An 18,817-nucleotide genomic window follows, 5' to 3' on the forward strand; every position below is an offset into this window, starting at 1 on the left:
TGTATTTCAGTAATAACAGACCTCTTGTGGTTTGGGTTTTAAGGCTGTTAAAAGGCTGGCAGTAGGCAGTAGTTGAGTCATTTGTATAGAAGAGTGCTAGTAAATTATTCTGGACTTCCTATATCAATTTAATCAGCATAGTCTTTAAAGTTCAGTGTTTAGTGTCATAGCAATCAAAGCTAAAATTGTGTATAAAGTCTGATTGAAATATTTTATGCAGCTTTCTATTATATGCTCTCTATAATATGGACTTTGTAATATGCTAGTCTGAGCCTGCCTGGATGATTCTTTGCCTTCTCATAAGTAGTATGGAAAAATAGTGACAAGAATTGCAGACTCTACCCTATCCTCTCCAAATTAAAGAATATAAAAACCTAGTTTCTACTTCTGACCTGACTAATGCTCTCCCTATTCCAGTGCAGTATTTCAGATAGCGGCCAGAACAATGCATTGAGAAAACACATAGGGAGAAAGAACAACTTGTTCAGGGACAACATTTTCTTTTATTCTCCTATAATACTAAAGTTGGGCAGTCACCTGAAGCAGGAAGGCTTGTATTTCGTTTTTAAAATCTTTTGTAGTATGACTGAACACTTGCATTTCCTTAATAAGTAGCTCATCCTTTTCTGAATTCCTTCAACCTTTTGGCATCAGTAATAATGCCTGATAATGAGTTTCACTGGTCAAAGGAGTGAAGGATTCCCTTTTAACCCAAGTTCAAGTGTCCCTCTTTCTATTTCCCTTCAGACTGTTTTGTTCCATTGGATGAAAAGATAATTGAGTGTGTCTGGATTTCTAACTTGGACCACTCATTAAATTGTGCATCACTAACTCATCTGCAGCTTGTCCCTGAGCACTGCAGAGTTGAAACATTTTCATTAGCATGAGGCAGAAGGCTTACACGGCAGAAAAAAGAGAAGTGTCTACTCTGACAGCCAGGGTTCTCCTGCTCCTCCATTCCTGGAGTTCAAACCAGTGGCTGTGGTGGGCTCAGATGTAGCTCTTGTGCCCCGAGAGGGAAAGAGATTGAATCACTGCTGAGAGACTTGTCAAGGAACTTGAGTACACAGAAGGGACATCTTGTTTCTTGTTTCTTCATGTGCTATTTGTTTGCTCTTCACAGCACTCAGTTTAAGACCTTTATTAATAAAATTGCCTCCTTGTTTCTTCTTCAATCAGAGTTCAGAAAAAGCCCCCAATGAGCACAAACACAAAACTGCCTAACAGGGGGAGACAGAGAACAGATAGAGAAATCTTCCTATATGGGGCAGTAAACCTGAATTCATTATCTACACTAACGGAGAAGTTTGGGAAAGGCACCTCAGATAGTACAAATCTACCCTGAGCTAGTTAAATCCTGAACTTGATTTCTTTTTTCCTTTGTAGAGTTCTTTTGTCCTTTTGATGAACAAAGGTGTTCTTCCTTTTATGAAGATCTTCTATGCCTAAAGAGAAAATGAAATAATGCAAAGAACATGCCTAGTGAGAAGGGAAAAGTAGATGGGGAGAATTAGACACTGAAATACTTTAGACATTTTCTATATATTCTTACTTTTTCTGATAGTGATACTGACTTTAAATATCCAAATGCTAGAAAATACTCATCTGTTTAGTTTCAAGGAACAAAAGTAGTTTAAGACTGATGTTTTGTTTCTACCATTTCTGTAGAGAACAGGTACCTAGACTTGTAAAATTGCCTTGAGTTTTTTGGAGACAAACAGAGGAGAGGGTATGACGGTTGTGCTTGAGATTTTCATAAGTTTTACTAAAAATGTTTAGGATTTCTTGCAACTAAAATTTATGTCCTTGGCAATTTGCTTCCGTAGTATCTCTGTAGAGGACAACAAGCGGAATCAGTTTTGTGGGATATTAAAAAAGTGCTAGAACCCTGTGTGCCAGTTCCTACATATTACTGGGCTTCACAGTGTCATGAAACCAGCTCTGCAACTGTAAAAAGGGCCACAGGCAGGGAGTTAGTTCTCAATGCTGAGATTTAAGGAGGGTGCTTAAGTGGATCTCTCTTGAGTTCAGTGAGGCTGAAAAGAGTCACAGAATTAAAACTGTACAAATTTCTTTCACCACCTGTGACACTCAGACTGCTACATGCATGGATTCAGTTATAAATTGAACCCTCAATCGAAATAAAGCAGGGGAGGGCTCTTCTTTTTTTCCTGTAAGTATAGGTATCTCTCTTCACTGCATTAGAAAGTCTTGGGAGAACTGTAGTGGAATATTTGTCGAGAGGACCCTGTAGACTTCAATAGAAATATCACTGTATTTTTAATGCAGTGTATTTATTTAAAGTGAGCATAATATTATCTCTTCTAAACTCTTTTATCAAAGCTATTTTATTTTGACTCTTGACTGAAAGCCATTGTAACTCCTGGCAATTCTTTCGGTGTTTACAGACATCAGTGTAAGTTGCTGGCGAAAGCGTTTCTCTGTCTGCTTGAGTTAGGGATCAGTGTTAATGGCATGCTCTTAGGAGCTACTGGAACTAATTTTATTTTAGATGAGCTAGGATAGACACCATGCAGCTGTACTTCTACAAAAGGTCTGAAATTATAGTGATATTTGTTTTCAGATCACCTGTTGCTGCAGTGCCTTCTGACACCTCCCCTGTGTTTTATTCCCCACCACAGTTCACTGCTGACCTCTGTAACAAATGACATGGAAAAAAGGTGACTTATTGACATTAGAAGTCTGAAATTTTAGTGCATTATATCGCTTCTAATTGCTGGAAGCTGCCTGTGGAAGACACGAGGTTGTGTCCTTGCGTCCTGAACACTGGATGCTCTCTCCAGCAGAACTGCCTCACAGTGTGCTTAAGCTGCTGGTTATTTATCACAGTGCAGGTGGCAGCAGCATCAGTCTCATCACCTGCTGCCTGTCTTGCTCATGCCTGCATGCACCTTCGTCACACATCTGTTGCAGTTTAAAGTATCTTCTGATAGCTGAAATTATGTTTTGTAAGCTCACAGCAGGAGCTCCAGTTACTGTTTCAATTTCTGGATGTCTCTTCCATAATATTTCCTCTTTTCCCTTGGCTTCATACATTCTGTGATCTCTATAAAGCAGTTATTTTCCTCCTCTTTATTGATTAAAATGTGGATGTAATTCCATCTGGCTGCCAAAGAAGTAAGATTTTTGGATTTAAAAAAAATAATTATTTTATTTCCATATCAGAATAAGAGGACAGTTGGGCATTTTTGGGACTTTCTGTTAGATTTTTTCCAGTGTGTTGTTAGGGCACTCTGAACACCATCCTGCAGGGACTGAGCCCAGAAGCAGAACTGGGGCTGGTCATGGGGTTCATCAACAGTCCCAGGAGGGCAGGTGACAATCCAGGGGGCCAACCAAAAGCAAAGAGGGCTGGGACTAGGGATACAACTGGAAACAAGCCTTTACAGGGCCCACCCAGGAGCATGGCTGGAGAGTGGCATCGTGTTGTACCACTTGGACAGAGACTGATGACCCCAGGCTGACCTGGATGGGGTCCTGGGCCATGGGCAGGGGTGTGGAGAGGGATTGGGGCTCAGACTGGGGCTGTGCAGGTGAAATAAGGCCTGTTAGTGTCCTTGGAGCTCCTTTCCTGAACCCCTGGAATTGCACTGGGGCTGCAATCAGCTGTAGAACCCAGTGGTCACAGTTCTGATTTGATAGTGCAGAGTCTTGTGTTTTATTCTTATTGAACATCTGCCATGGGTTGAGTGGGAGCTTCAGATAAAGTTTATTAAAGAAGCCCTCTTGTTGAGTCATGGAGTGTAGAAAGCATCCCCTTGCTTTTTAAACTCCTCATAGAGAAGTCTGGGTAGGGCTGGATCTAGTCTTAAACCCAGACTGTTTGTCAACAGTTTTTGTCTAAAGGATTATATAGGTATAGTTGAACCTTTATACAACTTTGTCCCACAGGATAAAGGACAGCAAACCAGATATATCTAAATAATTTTTTTATTGTTATAATGATTAGATAAAGCTATCTTAATCAGAATTTACTACACAGTATAAGAGCTGTAACAACTATTGTAGTACACCATGACGCAATATTGGAACAATTGTATTAAAGCTAACAAAAAATGATTATTATTAACAGATTGCTGTTACTCACCCATATCAATGACCACGGGCCAGTTTCTTTCACTCAATCTTGAAAGGTAACCTTGAAGGGCATCCCCACTCAAAGGAGAAGTCTCCACACATGCACTCCAAGAAGGGGTGTGGTAGAAGACCCTGCTGTTCAGGTTTGGGACTGGGTGATTGACTGTCAGCCATTATGTCTCCAGGGCAGCTGTGTCAGCCCGGCAGCTTTAGATAAACTATCAGCAGTGTCACTTGTTTGTTCCTTATCCATGTATTTTACCAGGTCTACCACATTTTCATCTCACTATCAGAATGTTCAGCTTCGGGATGAGTCACACTTGGCTCCAGCATTGTTCAACACCAAAGGCAGCATGAATCCCCCTTCTTCATTTACCACTGACAGCTTCATTTACCACTGTTAGTTCAAGTTATTTTACCCCATTCCAGAGAGAGCATCCTGCTACAACCCCCTGCTGTATGGCCATGGACATTTCAGTTTCTCCATCTGTAAAAGGAGGACAGTGGGAAGGTATAGGGTTTAGTAGCTTCCTGAAACTTTGTATAATTAAAATGCTTTCTAAGCATTGCTAATTGGTTGTTACACTATTTGTTGCTCAAGAAATGCAGAACATCTGGAAGGAAATTTTGGCCCTATCAAAAGAGCCCAGGAATCTCTGGCTTTTCCTAGAATGGAGATTTCAACTCTCATACCAACTGCATATACCAACAGGGAATAATTTTTTATGCTCTTGTCCTTGATTGTGTGTCCTTGGAAGCACTACATCAGTAAGTTTTTAGACACACTGAATTTATGCATTAAAGCATTTTTCAAAATTCAGCAGTCACATCACTTTCTAAACAAAAGGAAAACCCTAATGATCACAATACACCCAACTGTGCACAAATTTCTGGGAGAAAAGGAGCAAACAAACACGTGGTGTGTTTCACTTGCACTGCTGACAGCACAGCTGGAAAGTGCTCAGATGATGATGAGGATCTCAAGAGAACAAAGTGATAGAACAGAAAAGTAATGCACTAAAGAGCATTAGAGAGATTCCTACTGACTGCAGCAGACTTCACATCAGGCAAACACAATCTATGTCTTACACAGAATTTAAGGCAATGCTGACAGTCACATGATCTGAATCAGGATATATCCATAAGGAGAAAGAGTGCCTAGGTCAGTATTTTATGAGGTTTTGTGGCTATATCTGTACCCAAAAATTATGTTTTTACAATAGCAACACTCTATACATTTATGGTTTCTGATTGCTTGGATATTTTGAGTACTCTTCTTAGGTAACATATTTATTACTGGCTTATGTCTTCAAGCTTTCCACAAAGGAATATAAAACAAGAACTAGGTTACAATATGGAGTTACACGTAATGTTAAAACCCAGTATGATTTATGGAATGTAACTTTGAATTTTGATAGTCATCTGATATCTTCAAAACCAAGAGAAAGCCAAGATCATGTAACAGCATTCCCAACACAAATCTGTTTAATTATTCTGTGTAAAAATGCAGTCATGATGATCTCTAACCCCCTCCTGACAATCTCTATCTGCTTCTTTTCTTATTGTTCACCATGCTGTCTAACTTAAATTTTCTTTTGCTATAATTCAGATCTGTTTACCCAGTGGATCTGGAGGAAAATCTTATTACCTCGTTCTTTTCCCCCTGCCTTTCTGCTCATAAAGGACTGAGAACACCTTCCCCTACCTTTTCATTGTTAAGCAACCCCAGTTTTTTCCCTATCTGTCCTACATTCCAGATGTGTGACTACCCTCTGTTCTGATGCAGGGTCCTCCCCAGGGCTTTTTTCCATGTACATTTTAGAAGGACTTGGAATCCTTTCTGCAGAGGGAGGGCAAGTGGGAGGATGGTTTATGCATCTAATACCCAGGTTTCTACAGCACTGCCCACAACCATGTAGCCACAAAGATGAGCTTATGGGATTCCACTGAGTCATGTTCAGTTAATTCATTGTCATACCCAGACTCCTTTCTGAGCAGTTATTACCTACTCAGCTTTTTTGCCTCACATTCTGAAGCTGTTCACGAATGTGTTTCTCTATGCTTTTTGGTGCTGAATTGTGCTCTGTTGTCTGAATTCTGCTCTAGTTGGTCAAAATTATTTTAATCTTACTTCCCAAAGTGCTTACAAACTCGGCATTGTCTGCAAATTAGAGAAAGGTGGAAGTTACAAGTGACTTGAAATAAGTCTCTCAACAATCCTGGAAAACACTGATCAATATGTCTTCTGTGCTGGCTGTGAATCCTTAAATCCATGACAGCTGTTCTTTCAGTACAGTTATCCAGCTGGCAGTGCATTCACCTTCCTGCACATTCAACTAAGCCAGGTTTTCCTTCCTCATTTGTGGGAGTCTCATAATGTCAAAAGGTGTGCTAAGATGCAGAGATGTTTTCTACTACTTCTACCCTGTCCATAAGGCCTCTTAGTCTGTCAGAGAAGGAAAAATTACTTTCTGCTTGCCCTTGACAAGCCCATGGTGATTGTTACTTGTGACAAATTTGAAGCGTTAATGGTGAGACTGCTTGATTATCTGTTCTTATTTTGTTCTTAAATCTCACAGTCTATCTAGAAATTAATTACATGACCTTCCTGCTTTGAAAATGCATAAACTGTGCTTGCTCTTTTCTTGTCTTGTGAACTCAATCTATTCTCAGCAGTTTTCAAAGATTGCTAACAGATCTGGTATCAGCCAGACTTGATGGCATTTACCTATCAAAAGGGATTTAATCTTACCTGAGAAATTCTCTAGCCTGTTATGTCTCGAAATAACCTGTGTTTTTACACCTTCTTGTTGCCGTCAGTAACCTGTGATCAGATTAGGATGACTTTGAAGTGAGAATCAAAGCAATAAAATCCATCTTTCCAAGCGTACTGTTTTCAGCTTTCTTCTTTCCATTTTCTTCTTCACCAGTTATCTTCCTAGTTCTGTAGAATAAGCTTTTAGCCTGGCTGCATTATTTCATGCAAAGCAATCTTCTTTTCTGCAATTAGCTCGCTTCACTTCAAAGCGATATGAGCATTTTGTTCAGATTTGTTTTAAAATACAGCTCTTGGCTACCTCTCCAATCCTTTCATAGCTGATACTTGACAATCCGCTTCTACTGAATCACTTGATATTCTTGGCATTTAATTCACTTACTGCATTTCATAGCCAAGGCCTTGGTGGGTGTGAATGTCCATCTGTGCCATGTGACACAGGAATGTGGGCATCAGACCTGGGGCTCACATTGCCACCTCCCACTTCCCCCAGGCCTCTTCATTTAGCAGCTCACTTAAGGCAGCACCTCACTCGTGGCCTCTTAAAACACAGCCCTGTCTAGCAATTAAGCTCCTCTTTGATCATCTAGCAACTGCAAAGGGTCTGTCCCCAATTCTAGTTCTGCCATGCTGATAGTTCTTGATTACAGAACTCATTTGTAATAATCTCCAAATGACTGGTGGATGTGCTAACATGTTTTATATTCTGAAAGAGCAGCGGTAGCTTTTCTGGTGTGGAATAGAGTCAGAATGAAAAGAGGTGATCTATGCTTTGTTTAATTTTCATGCTGCCACTTAGGGAAGAAGTAAGTCCTGTTTACACCAACTGAGAGAAATTAATTGTAGTTTTAGTTAAATACTACAGTTGTACAGTTGGAAAACAGTCTCTATCATAGTTGGTGTGAAACAGGGTGGGTATGTGCTGCCCAGAGGTTTTTCATGCATTACTTTCACAGACTGATCTTTTTCCCTTTTTCCTCTCTGTAGATTATAAATTCAGTGGTCTTGCTGATTCTGCTGAGCGCCCTGACTGATCCTGACCAGTACCACCTGACTAGTGCTGAATTAGGGGGTGAATTTGAATTTATGGATGATGCCAGTAAGTACAAGTTCCCTAATTACTAGCACTCATTGCTCCAGCATTTATGTAACTGTCCTGTCATTTCAGTCATTGCTGTCCTTTCAATTATTGCTTCACCTTTGTGCCGTACAGATGCATTTTATTGTGAAAGGTGTCTTGGCACAGTTCAAACTTGTTTCCTAGTAGTAACCTTATCTGACACCTACCTATTAGTAATCAATCCATCTGCTCTGTGTCCTGGCTTGGCAGGGGCAAAGCCAGCCCTTGGCAGGGAGATTTATCCCTAAGCGTGGTGCTGAAAGCCCCAGGGGAATTTTACAAGACAGAGGGAGATATTGGAGATATGCACCTCCCAGCACGACATCCCAAGCGCCTGCAGATGCACAAGAAGCCAAGCTGCTGTTCAGACTGAGTGCCTTCATTCATGTTGGATGTTTTTATGCACCCCCCGTGCATGTGGCATGACTTGCACAAACCTGCTCAAACAGATGCAAATACAAATATAAACTGTATAGTCACAGGCATATTAGCAATAACACAGAGCAATTCCTGCTCGTACTGAAAGGCATCATAGAAAATCTTCAATATAGATTCAGAGAAGGGTAAGATAGGCCATTTATGTCTCCTACAAAACCTTCTGTCCTTTGCAAATGCTTCCTTGTTCCATAACTTTTTCAAATTATTTGGTGGTTTGTTGATTTAACTGTTGAATTCATATCTAGTAAAGTTTTTTCTCAATGTGATTTTGATAAAAATGTCTGTGTATTTTCATTTCTACTCACAAGATTGTTACATTCAACATTTCTTACAGTAGTATGAAACAACATCTGTTGCTAATTACACTGGTGTCCTTCTGCTCAGAATTCCCCCATCCACAGCTAAACATTCTAAATCCTTTCCTCGTTCCTGCTGAAGTCAATAAGAGTGGCAGTAGGAGAAGCAATAGCCCCACACATGAGAAAAGAAACTGTGCATTGTTGTGCCAGAGATGTTGGATGTCATTTAAGGGATGCTTATTTCTACAAGGACTTTAATGCAAATATGCCTTGAGGGTCTACATTGAATTAATAATAAGGGGTGATTGCTACTCTATTGTGTCTTCATTGAAAAACCACCTGCAACTTCCAACTAAAAATCTTTTTATATAACTGGATTTAAGAAAGTAAGGACCATAGTAGATACAGATGGGCTCCTAGCTGATTCTGACATATTAAAACTGACTGCCTTGTCCTAATTCTCAGAGATTAACCTTGGTAATGACTGTCTGTCACTGTGGTTTTATATAGCCGACATCAGAGGCCTGCCAGTGCCCAAGGCTTTAAAATTGTAATTCTGTTTTGTAATGCAGTAGCTGTCAGATAAAGTATATTGGGGATTTCCATCTACACTTGAAAATTGTATTTTCTGTATATTTTTATCAAGGCTTCTGAAGTGAACCCTGCAAGACTGTGAAAGGATGGCTTATGGGCCAAGCAACCTCATTTCCATTTGGTAAAGGGAACATTTCACAGGCAGTTAAATTACGAATGAACACTTGAATTGATGTCTCCTTTTATTCTTTGACTCCCTCTGGTTTGGTGCCTTACTGAGTAAAGGCAGTTGAATCAAGCTACTGATTTTTATGGTTATTGGAAATAGCTGGCAGGAGATAATTTCCTGCTTCTTTTCTTTAAGCATGACTGTATTTGTTCAAATGCAATGAAATATTTTATTATGAGATACATCATCAGAAAAATTTCCACATACTCTTCTCTTTTCCTACTTTTATTTGTCATTCTTGAAGAAATGTTTTTCAGGTTAGCTGCATGCACTGAAATCATGTGTATGGAATGCAGGAAGATACATAATTTTTTATGCTAAAGAAGGTCCCAAAGCTGTTATCTCTATATACTTCTGTTGACAAATAATAATAATAACACAAACAGTAATGGCCATTATTCTCACTACTATTGATGCTCCAATCGACAGCAAACAACAAAAAAGTGCTGACACAGAGTTTACATGTAAAACTTGCCACTCTCTCTCTCTTCTGTAGAGGATCCCTTATAAAAGATCTGAAAACATCATCTGGAAAAAAACTTATCAGCTTTGTCACAGTAGTCAAATGAAGTTAATGATAGGTTTCCCTTGACTTCCAAGAAACCAGGATTCCCCCAATATTTGTATTCAGATTTATTTCTAGCTGTGCCTGGTTTATGGAGAATTTTCAATTTTCTGTTCCAGCAGTGGGAAAAATTCCTGCCATTTGCAGAGCTACAGCCAGTCTAGTGCAAACTGCTTGAAAATACCAGTGCAGCATCAGTTTTAAGTCCAGGATTTAGTGTGGTTCCAAGGGCATTGCCAGAGGCTCCAAAATACCTGTTTGATTAGTCAGAGAAAGGATTTACCTGAACACTTAGGAAAAAACTCTAGGCTATTTATTTTCCCTTCTATTCTAGAAAAGGAAGCAAGGGGGAAGAAAGTCTGCCAAGACTTGGCCATGTGGCAGAGGGAGGTACTGGAAGACACCAGTGTGTGGTTTGTGTACATCTCGGAGCTGGGTAAAATACTGGATATCCTCCTGTTCTAGATATTCAGCTGAGCCCATTTAGTCTCATCTTTGTTTTTATTATTTCCTGAGGGAGTTTAGAACCTGGACTAGGGAAAATTAGAAATGTGCGAGCTGCTCAATGTAATACTGCTGCTGTTAAAAGACTAATCCCAGAGCAGGAGATGGAAAAGCCCTGTAATTCATTTTGACTTCCCAGAGGGTTTTGCCTGAGCCTTCTGTTCAGTTTCTTCAGACACACACAGACCATCATCCTGACATGTCAACAGCCCAAACAAGCAGTGAGTGTTGCTTGGTTTTGTTTTGCTGTCATAGTGTCAGAGATGTGTGTGATACTTCACAGGCCACATGACAACAAGGACTGAAATCTTCTGCATGCCCTGCAGAAATGGAGGGGAACTTTGACACTGATGTCAGCAACTCTAGGTCAAAATCTGCCTGTGTCTCTGCCGTGGGATGGGCAGACAGGACAGCAGACATCTCAGGACATGGGAGAATAAATAATGTGATGATCTCTCTGCTAAATATGACATGCACTGAGGACTTAAAAAAACTAATTCAAATAGAAAAATTTTATAAAGAAATCTACAGACAGCAGGGCTTGGACTTCTGCTGGGGGATAAATGGAAATGGTGGAGTAGGTACATTCCTGCCCCATCAACAGTACCTATGTAGTACAAGTCCCAGATGTAGGGAGGGGGAGAAAACTAGATCCTTTCCCGGCATAGGATATTCAGGGCAGCATCTTTCCCTCTAATTTTATACTCTGGAGTAGATGTGCTGGGCTCAAAGGTGCAGAATATTCTTTCCTTCTCATTGTCCTTCTCTCTTTGCCAGGGAGAAAATGCTGCTGCTGTGCAGGTTGTGGCCCAGGAGGCTGCACAGTGGCTGGCAGCAGTGGCATCAAGCTTGCACAAGCGGCCTGGAGGAGAGAGAAGGCAGTAATCCTTAGCTGGCAGTCAGGAGGCTCTTGGATAAATAAGTCTGGGAGAGTGGGAGAAACTGCCTGAGGATTGCAGGCTACTGATCAGCAGCTTTCTGGCCCCTGCTGTCAAAGCTGTGGGCCAGCAATTAACTCCAAGGCTGGGGCAGATGATGAGCATTTGAGGTCTTCATCACTTCACACAAGTCCTGGCTCAAGGACTGGCCTTGCTGGCTGTTCCTCCCTGTCCCTGCAGCACCCACCATCAGCCTCCTCTGCAAGAGGAGAGGGGAAGGCAGGGAAATACTTCTGAGGTGGATTCGAGGGAGCTCGAGCTGCAGCTTGCTGTGCATACAAGTGCCTGACAGGAGCTCTGCCCAGCCCCAGCAGCATCTTCTCTCCAAAGAGGCAGGAAAGTAGGATGCCACTGCAAGGTATAAGAATTAAAAAACTCATCTGGTTTCTTTAAACCCAAGGAGAAAAGGCAGAAAGCCATCTAGGACAATAGGCTGGATAATCCCTTCAGCAGTCCAAGTACAGCCCTTCTAGCCATGAATGCCATACAAAGCACAGCATAGCTGAAAAAAAAATCACACACCCCTGTCAGTTTTTCGTTTAATGTTCTGCATATCTAGTTTCATTCTGATTAATTGAAGCTGGCACAGCTCAAAAAACTCAATGAAGCCTTAAATGAGAAAGAACTAGCTTGAGCCAACTAGGACTTGGCACGATAGAGCACAGTTAGGGAGACACTGGAGACAGGGAGCATGAGTATGTCAGACCAGATCTTCAATGTCAAATTCATCACAGTTTGCTGGGCTCTGGCTCTGGACCAGTACTGCCACAGTAACCAGCAAAGTGGTACCTGTGACTCCTACGTCTGCTGCAAATGACAGTGACATCAGCTTCCCCCTGGATGCAGGAAGTGGTTGGGATCAAGAATAAGTGCATAAGCAGTGCCTCCAAACTGATGGTCAGAGTCAAACTATTGATCCAAGAGGCCCTTTTACAAGAGGTTCAATTGAGGTTAGTGGCTACAGCAGCCATTTTCACTTCTCTCCTTTTATTTCATTACCCCAATTGTACCTGGTCTATTCAAAATAATTTTGATTTCACAGGATGTATGTAGGCAGCCAGAGCAAATAGCCACACAACCAGAAGTGTCTTAAGAAACTGCAGTAACTTTTATTAGTCAGTGTATATTTTGTGGATGCTTCTTCCTCTTGAGGGCAGAATTCAGATCACTTCTAACAGGCACAGCACAGCCTTAACAGCTCCTAAAACCCTAGAAACTGGTCAAAGTAATGAGGCTCAAACACTGTGCTGGTTGTCTAGATTCTCTACACATTCTAAGAGGAGAAGGAGGTGCCTTTGAAGAGCAATTTGGGATGCACTGAGATACCATTCCCTCCTGAATGACGAACAGGGAGCCCAGCTGCCTCCCACTGGCATTGTGCAGCACTCATGAGCTGAGTTGGAGGAAGCCCCTGTGAAGGAAACAGGGAGTGCCAGGGTAAGCTAAACTCACTGCTGAGTGCTGGCCCCACTCCTGGGTGAGACCTGCTGATTTTGACAATAAGATAAAAGATTCAAGCATTTGTACTGTGGGAAATGACATCTGTGCTCCAGGGCCTCATCTGAATAGTGGTTTGAATGTGCTCCTCCAAATGCCAGGAAAGGGCACTTTATCCTTCATATTTAATCCATTAAATTAGGAAGTAGCCTGCCATAGGACTTCTGTGGCATTTGAGTCCCTATGCAATCTCAAGGACAAACTTTGGGGGCGAGAGAGAGAGAACAAGAATCCTGAAACTTAGGACACAGGCAGTGTTCTGGAAAGGGAGAGACCTGGGTTCTGAAGTCCTGCTCTTGGTAGGTACAGTGCCCAAAGAGCCAGGGAATATAGCAGCTCTGGAGATGTCCTCACCTGCCAGCAGCAGTCTCCTCTTGCTCATTTTCCCACCAGCTTCAAAAGCCTCAGGTTCCTCTCTGCATCAAGGGCCAGCAGAAATCTGGATTAGTGCCATCTAGAGCAAGGTTTGTGTTCCCTCAGGCGCAGGAGGATCAAGGACCTGGTCTTTTGTTTCCTACATGGATGATCGCTCTGGTAGGCTGGAAATAATGACAGACAAGAATTAGTGCCTGTCCTTCCTCCTCAGCCATGACCTGGGTGAGCCTGCAGTGCTTCCTGGTGGTGACAGGTGAGACCTGTGCACAGCTGCCAGATCCTTTTAGAGACTTGGGTGAAGGCTCCAGGGCATGAACCCAGAACCTGATTTTGATGCATCCAGGGAGCTGAGTTGAGGACTGTTCCATGCTGTGGGATGCTCCTCATCATGTGCTGGAGTTAGATGTCATGGCAGCTCTGTGATGAAATGATGTCATCTTTACACGTTGAATGCTTCCAAAGTCAGGGTGATGAACCTCCTGAGCACTGTCATGTGTTTGTGCATCTCAGAGCTCCTCCACGTGCCTCATCAAGGCAGGTAAACACACCTGGTAACAGCAATGACCCAAATCAGCTCAGGTACCTCACAGATACCAACAGAGGTGGTCTCTCTAAAGCCATGTCCTATACACCTCACATCCTCCATCCTCTTTGTGCACTGCCTTAACCTCAGAAAAATAGGCACGATGTTCCATTGCTCTCTTAAACTCACTGTAAAGTCAAATTCTGAAATTCATGTCTGATCTCCTGACAGTGGTCTGTAATGATATCTAGGGAGGTGCATATGGAAATACCAAACATGTAATTTTTTTACCCAAGACCTCCTTCCAACTGTTCATAGCTTAGGAACTTCTTAAATCTAATGAAAAGTTAACTGAAAACTGATCAGCAGTAGAAGAAAAAGATAGGAGTCCTGTAATTCCTCCAATCAAAACCTTAAAGAATGTCTTTTTTCCTTTACTGCTTTAACTTTCCTGACAGTTACACATTTTCATTAATAAATATATCTCTGTAGTATTCGTGGTTGAAATGAAAAATTTCAAGATGTTATTTCTGCTGTGAGATGCCTTTATCTGCCAGTTGTGCTCCTTTTCCAGTATAGAGATATATGAGCAATGGTATGCAGCAGCTGTTGATGAAGAAACAATCTGTAGTGCAGGAAAGCAGACACATTCTGACTACAGATACCACCACAAGTAAAATAGTCTTGTCAAAACTGCTCCCGACTTTTGAAAATCCTTAGAAAAATTAAACCATTCATCTCCATAGTCTGATAGAGGCTGCACAGTGTTAGTATTAGTGTGTCAGCACGGTGTAACGTTGTAGGCTTGCACAGACAGAAGCACTGTCTGTGCTTCTTGTATTTAGGATGTTCCCCACAAAAGCCAGAGATTTTTTCTGAACAATGCACCTGACCCCATCTCCACCCATCTCCCACCCTGCCCTTTGAGATGCTCCACACAAGGGAGGTGGCAAAATAACTGAAGCAAGCTCTGAATTTGTCTGCAATCATTGATGTGTCTCTTTTCCAGATATGTGCATTGCCACCGCTATTTCTCTCCTTATGATTCTGATCTGTGCAATGGCTACATATGGCGCATATAAGGTAATTCATTGTATTTGCTGAATACACAAATGAAGAGATCTACACAACTCCACAGAAACAAAATTAAGAAAACTGTTTTCTAACAATTACTTCTTTACTTGTTTGGCTGAAAATTGAGGGGGGAGGGAGGAGGGAAAGAAGTTAAAGAGGCAGCAGAGCTGATTGCTTAGATCAGTGATACCCCAGGGCCCCCTGCTGCACGCAGCAGTTGTGTTGATTGTCTGCAGTTTCAAATATGAGTAACCTCTGTGCAAATGGTGAATTCAGAGAACTGAATCTTGTACCTATCAAAGTTAAGGGAATTTTTTCCCATTCACCTCCCAAGCCTGTGGTTTGTCCCAACATTAATCCTATTAATTAGAGAGGAAAAGTATCGTGTGGTTTCTAAATCTCCTAATGTAATGAGTTGTAGGAGTTGCACCGCACATATTACTGCAGTATAGTAGCCAAATTGCCTTGGCCAAACCTTTTGGCTGAATGTCATATTTCTTTCAGCTGATTTAATACTCCATAATGTCAAATATTCCTTCGATTCCTGTAGAAAGAAATCTATTCCTCTATTTTATCTTGTGGCTGATGAGTTTCTATTTCCTTTTTAGCAACATGCGGCTTGGATCATCCCTTTCTTCTGTTACCAGATCTTTGACTTTGCTCTCAACACATTGGTTGCCATCAGTGTACTTGTCTATCCCAGCACAATTCAGGACTACCTCCGTCAACTGGTAAATCACTTGATGTTCACAGGCCTTTGGGGGAAAAAAACTCTGTAAGATGCATTATTTGCCCTGTTTTTCTAGCCAGTGATATCCTTCTCATACAGTCCTTGAGAAGTTCTTTCAGTCCTTGCCAGTCTGAATTCAACATCCTTGCAAGGCTACATTACTAAGTTACTACAATATTTGTGAAAAGCTTGGAAGCTTTGCAATGATGTGAAAGGTCTCAGCACCATTGATTTAGAGTGAGACTCATACTGCAAGACATAGATGATAAATAATCGCTTTTGCATTCAGAGTTATTGTGTTCATAACCAGTGACTTATTTTTGGTACTATTTCAAGGATATTTTGTTACTCCTTTTAATTTATTCAATAGCTATAAGACATTTAATTATGCAGGAGTTTGATTCAGTGTAGGTTTGATTTTGCTAGAAAATATTTTGGATTCTGTCATAGGGACATTTAGAGGCTCACTTCTCATTCTGCTTTGGTCAAACATCTATGGCCAGTATTGCCATAAGTGTACAAGATATGATCACAATCCCCTAGAACAAAGAAAGGAGCACACCAGCATGTCCAGCAGGGTTCACGTGGAGTCACAGAGCTCTGGAGAAGCCAGTGCTGCAAATGTCTCTGAAAATCTGCCTTGAGATTAGCTTGGCTGTGAACTTTGTTGTGTGGATAGAAAGCTGGCCAGTATAAATAACAGGTAATGAGAAACAGCAGGCAGATAAGTAGCTGCACAAATCTGCAGGAAGAGGCAATGTGTCATGCCAGTGAGAGCTGGGATACATCAGGAGCCTGTTATATTTCATCTTATTAACACCCACCTGCATTCACAGCTGATGGTGCCCTAGAAGAGAAGCAGAGGAATAAATCAAAAGGCTCTCAGAGATACGAGTGGAAAAGAGCAAATTGCAGCCATGGCTTGGGAGTGCTAAAGCTGGCAGTGCCACTGCTGGAGCCCTCCTGCTTGTCCTTTGCCTACAGACCCTTGCTGCTGCATTGGTGCAGCCCTGCTCTTGTGGCAGCACAAGCATCTGTGTGGCTGCAGAACTCCCCCCACCTCCCAGAGCATGAGTTGTAACCAGATTTTACTCTGTCTTGGTCACTGTGCAAGAACATGATGGGGACAAAAACAGACTGGGAAATGTGCACTTAAAAGCCTCTGCTTTTCTGCTTAAAATCTGGTGCTACATATGGAGCTGACTGACTAGAAGGGCAAAGACCAGCTGTTCCTCTGGAAATGTGTGCTAAAACATCCCTTTCTTTCCTTGCAGATAAAAAAATAGCAGGTCTTTCTGTAGCAGAAATAGAAAGAGCAGGCCTTGGAAGGGATTTGGTATGGTGCAGCAGAACACTCTGTGATCTGCACTGCTGCTCTGGAGTGTTGAATCTTTGGCTGCACACATCTTTGTCTTGCTGTTGTAAATCATATTCTGGTCTGGTAATGAAATGCCACGGGACTTCAGGAGCGCTGAACTGTCAGTGCTCAAAAGGGCAATGGGGATTTCCAGGATAATTATAGGCTGATTAGCCTGACATTGCTACCAAGCAGAATAATAAAAGAAGGGCTGGGGCTGAGAGGACAGTCCATTGATAATGGATTAGACCAGAGAAAAATTATTAATCACGGCCAGCACAGTTTCATGAAAAATCAGTCCTGAAGGCAAACTCATTTTCCTTCACTGACAAGATTACTGACTTCATCAATAAAGATGAGCAGGAGCATAATGAGCTTTGATGAGATGTTTGACTTTGCAGCATGATGCTCAGAGCAACAATAAAGCACTAGATCAATACAGGATGTATCACATGGATTAGGAGAGGTTAGCTGGCAGACTGCTAAAGGCTGTGGTCAAGCCGACCATCTGCTACTGAGTTTCTATTTTGAGTAGAGAAAGGTCTCCAGGAGTCAGCAGTAGATTTCATGCTCCTCCTGACTTCCATTAATAATGTTGGACCCCAAGAGGCACTTCACAAAAGCTGATGTCAGCCATGGGAGAGTTTCTCCAGGCTCATTGTCTAGAGGGATTGAGTCCTTTGCTGGGAGGTTGTGAGCAGGAGTGTAATCTGGCTGTTCTGTGTCATCCTCTGGAGGACCCTACCCTGCATTGCCTAGAGTGAGCACATCTCTGCATTTCCCAGTGGCAGTACTTGTGACTTTTCCCAGCAAATTCACTTCTAATCAAACCCGTGGCTCACACTGAGCTAGACTGCCTGAGAACTTGATTTCAGCTACTAATGTGTGCTACAGAGATAAATGCAAAGAAATGTAAAAGCCTAAGCAATACAGATGAGCATACAGTTTGACAACTATGCCTGGGATGCAGTGGCCCTGTAAGCAGCCTAGGGGATTTAAGTGCCTAAACTAAAGTCCCTAGGTTGTTTTGCTGTTTGCAAAAATTGCTCTTGGGATTTGTGGACAGAAAAAAGAGCAATTAATTGTAAGGGAGAAGAGACTTCCCTTTTCTGTTGGTAATGTGGATTTTCTCCATCTATTTATGGAGTCTGGTTGTAAAAAAAACAATGCTTAAAAGTCAGAGAACATACAGAAAAGTTCCTAAGAATAACTTAGGAAAAAAAAAAAGCTGGATATATTGTAGTATGATGAAAGACTATCAGCTTTTCCTGCTTCATTTACTGAGCAAAAATACCAAGAGGTAGTGCCATTAGAGGTTTCATATGCAAAATAATGAGGTATTAAAAGGCTGTTTGAATTAGATGTAAGGCATAATGCTAATGAGCAGCTGGAAGTTAGTCCAATTAAGTTCATTTAGAAACAAAGATTAGTTTGTATTTTATCATTTGTGTTGGAGATCAGTGATGGGGAAAAACTACCAAGAGTTGTGATGAATTTTGAACAGTTAGTGTCACCTAGTTCAAAAAAGTTTTGAAGCTCTTCTGCATCTGCTTTGAAGCTGATCGTGCCTCCTGTGTCTTAGCTGTGGTCCCAAGCACAAATGGCTCAAATGGAACCCCTTGTCCCTTTACCTGGAAGGGCTAGATCTGTTGGCATAAGGTTGTTACATTTGATTCAGAGTAAATACACTCTATCTGAGTGGGCAGAAGCAAAGGGGAGATGTGAAGGGCACATCCACCATTGTCAGATACTCAGACATA

The 18,817-nt window shown here is 41.6% G+C and overlaps 1 protein-coding gene across 1 annotated transcript in view; it reads left to right on the forward strand.

The window, feature by feature from the left end:
- Positions 1 to 18,817, forward strand: part of LAPTM4B (lysosomal protein transmembrane 4 beta) — a 58,406-nt gene that overhangs the window by 9,828 nt on the left and 29,761 nt on the right. Inside the window, exons 2-4 of the mRNA XM_014879811.2 lie at positions 7,862 to 7,973; positions 14,906 to 14,979; positions 15,579 to 15,701. Of these exons, the coding sequence (XP_014735297.1) occupies positions 7,862 to 7,973; positions 14,906 to 14,979; positions 15,579 to 15,701 (309 nt within the window). The remainder of the gene's footprint in view (positions 1 to 7,861; positions 7,974 to 14,905; positions 14,980 to 15,578; positions 15,702 to 18,817) is intronic.

Source organism: Sturnus vulgaris, chromosome 1, assembly GCF_052056855.1.
Source record: "Sturnus vulgaris isolate bStuVul1 chromosome 1, bStuVul1.hap1, whole genome shotgun sequence".
NCBI lineage: Eukaryota > Metazoa > Chordata > Aves > Passeriformes > Sturnidae > Sturnus > Sturnus vulgaris.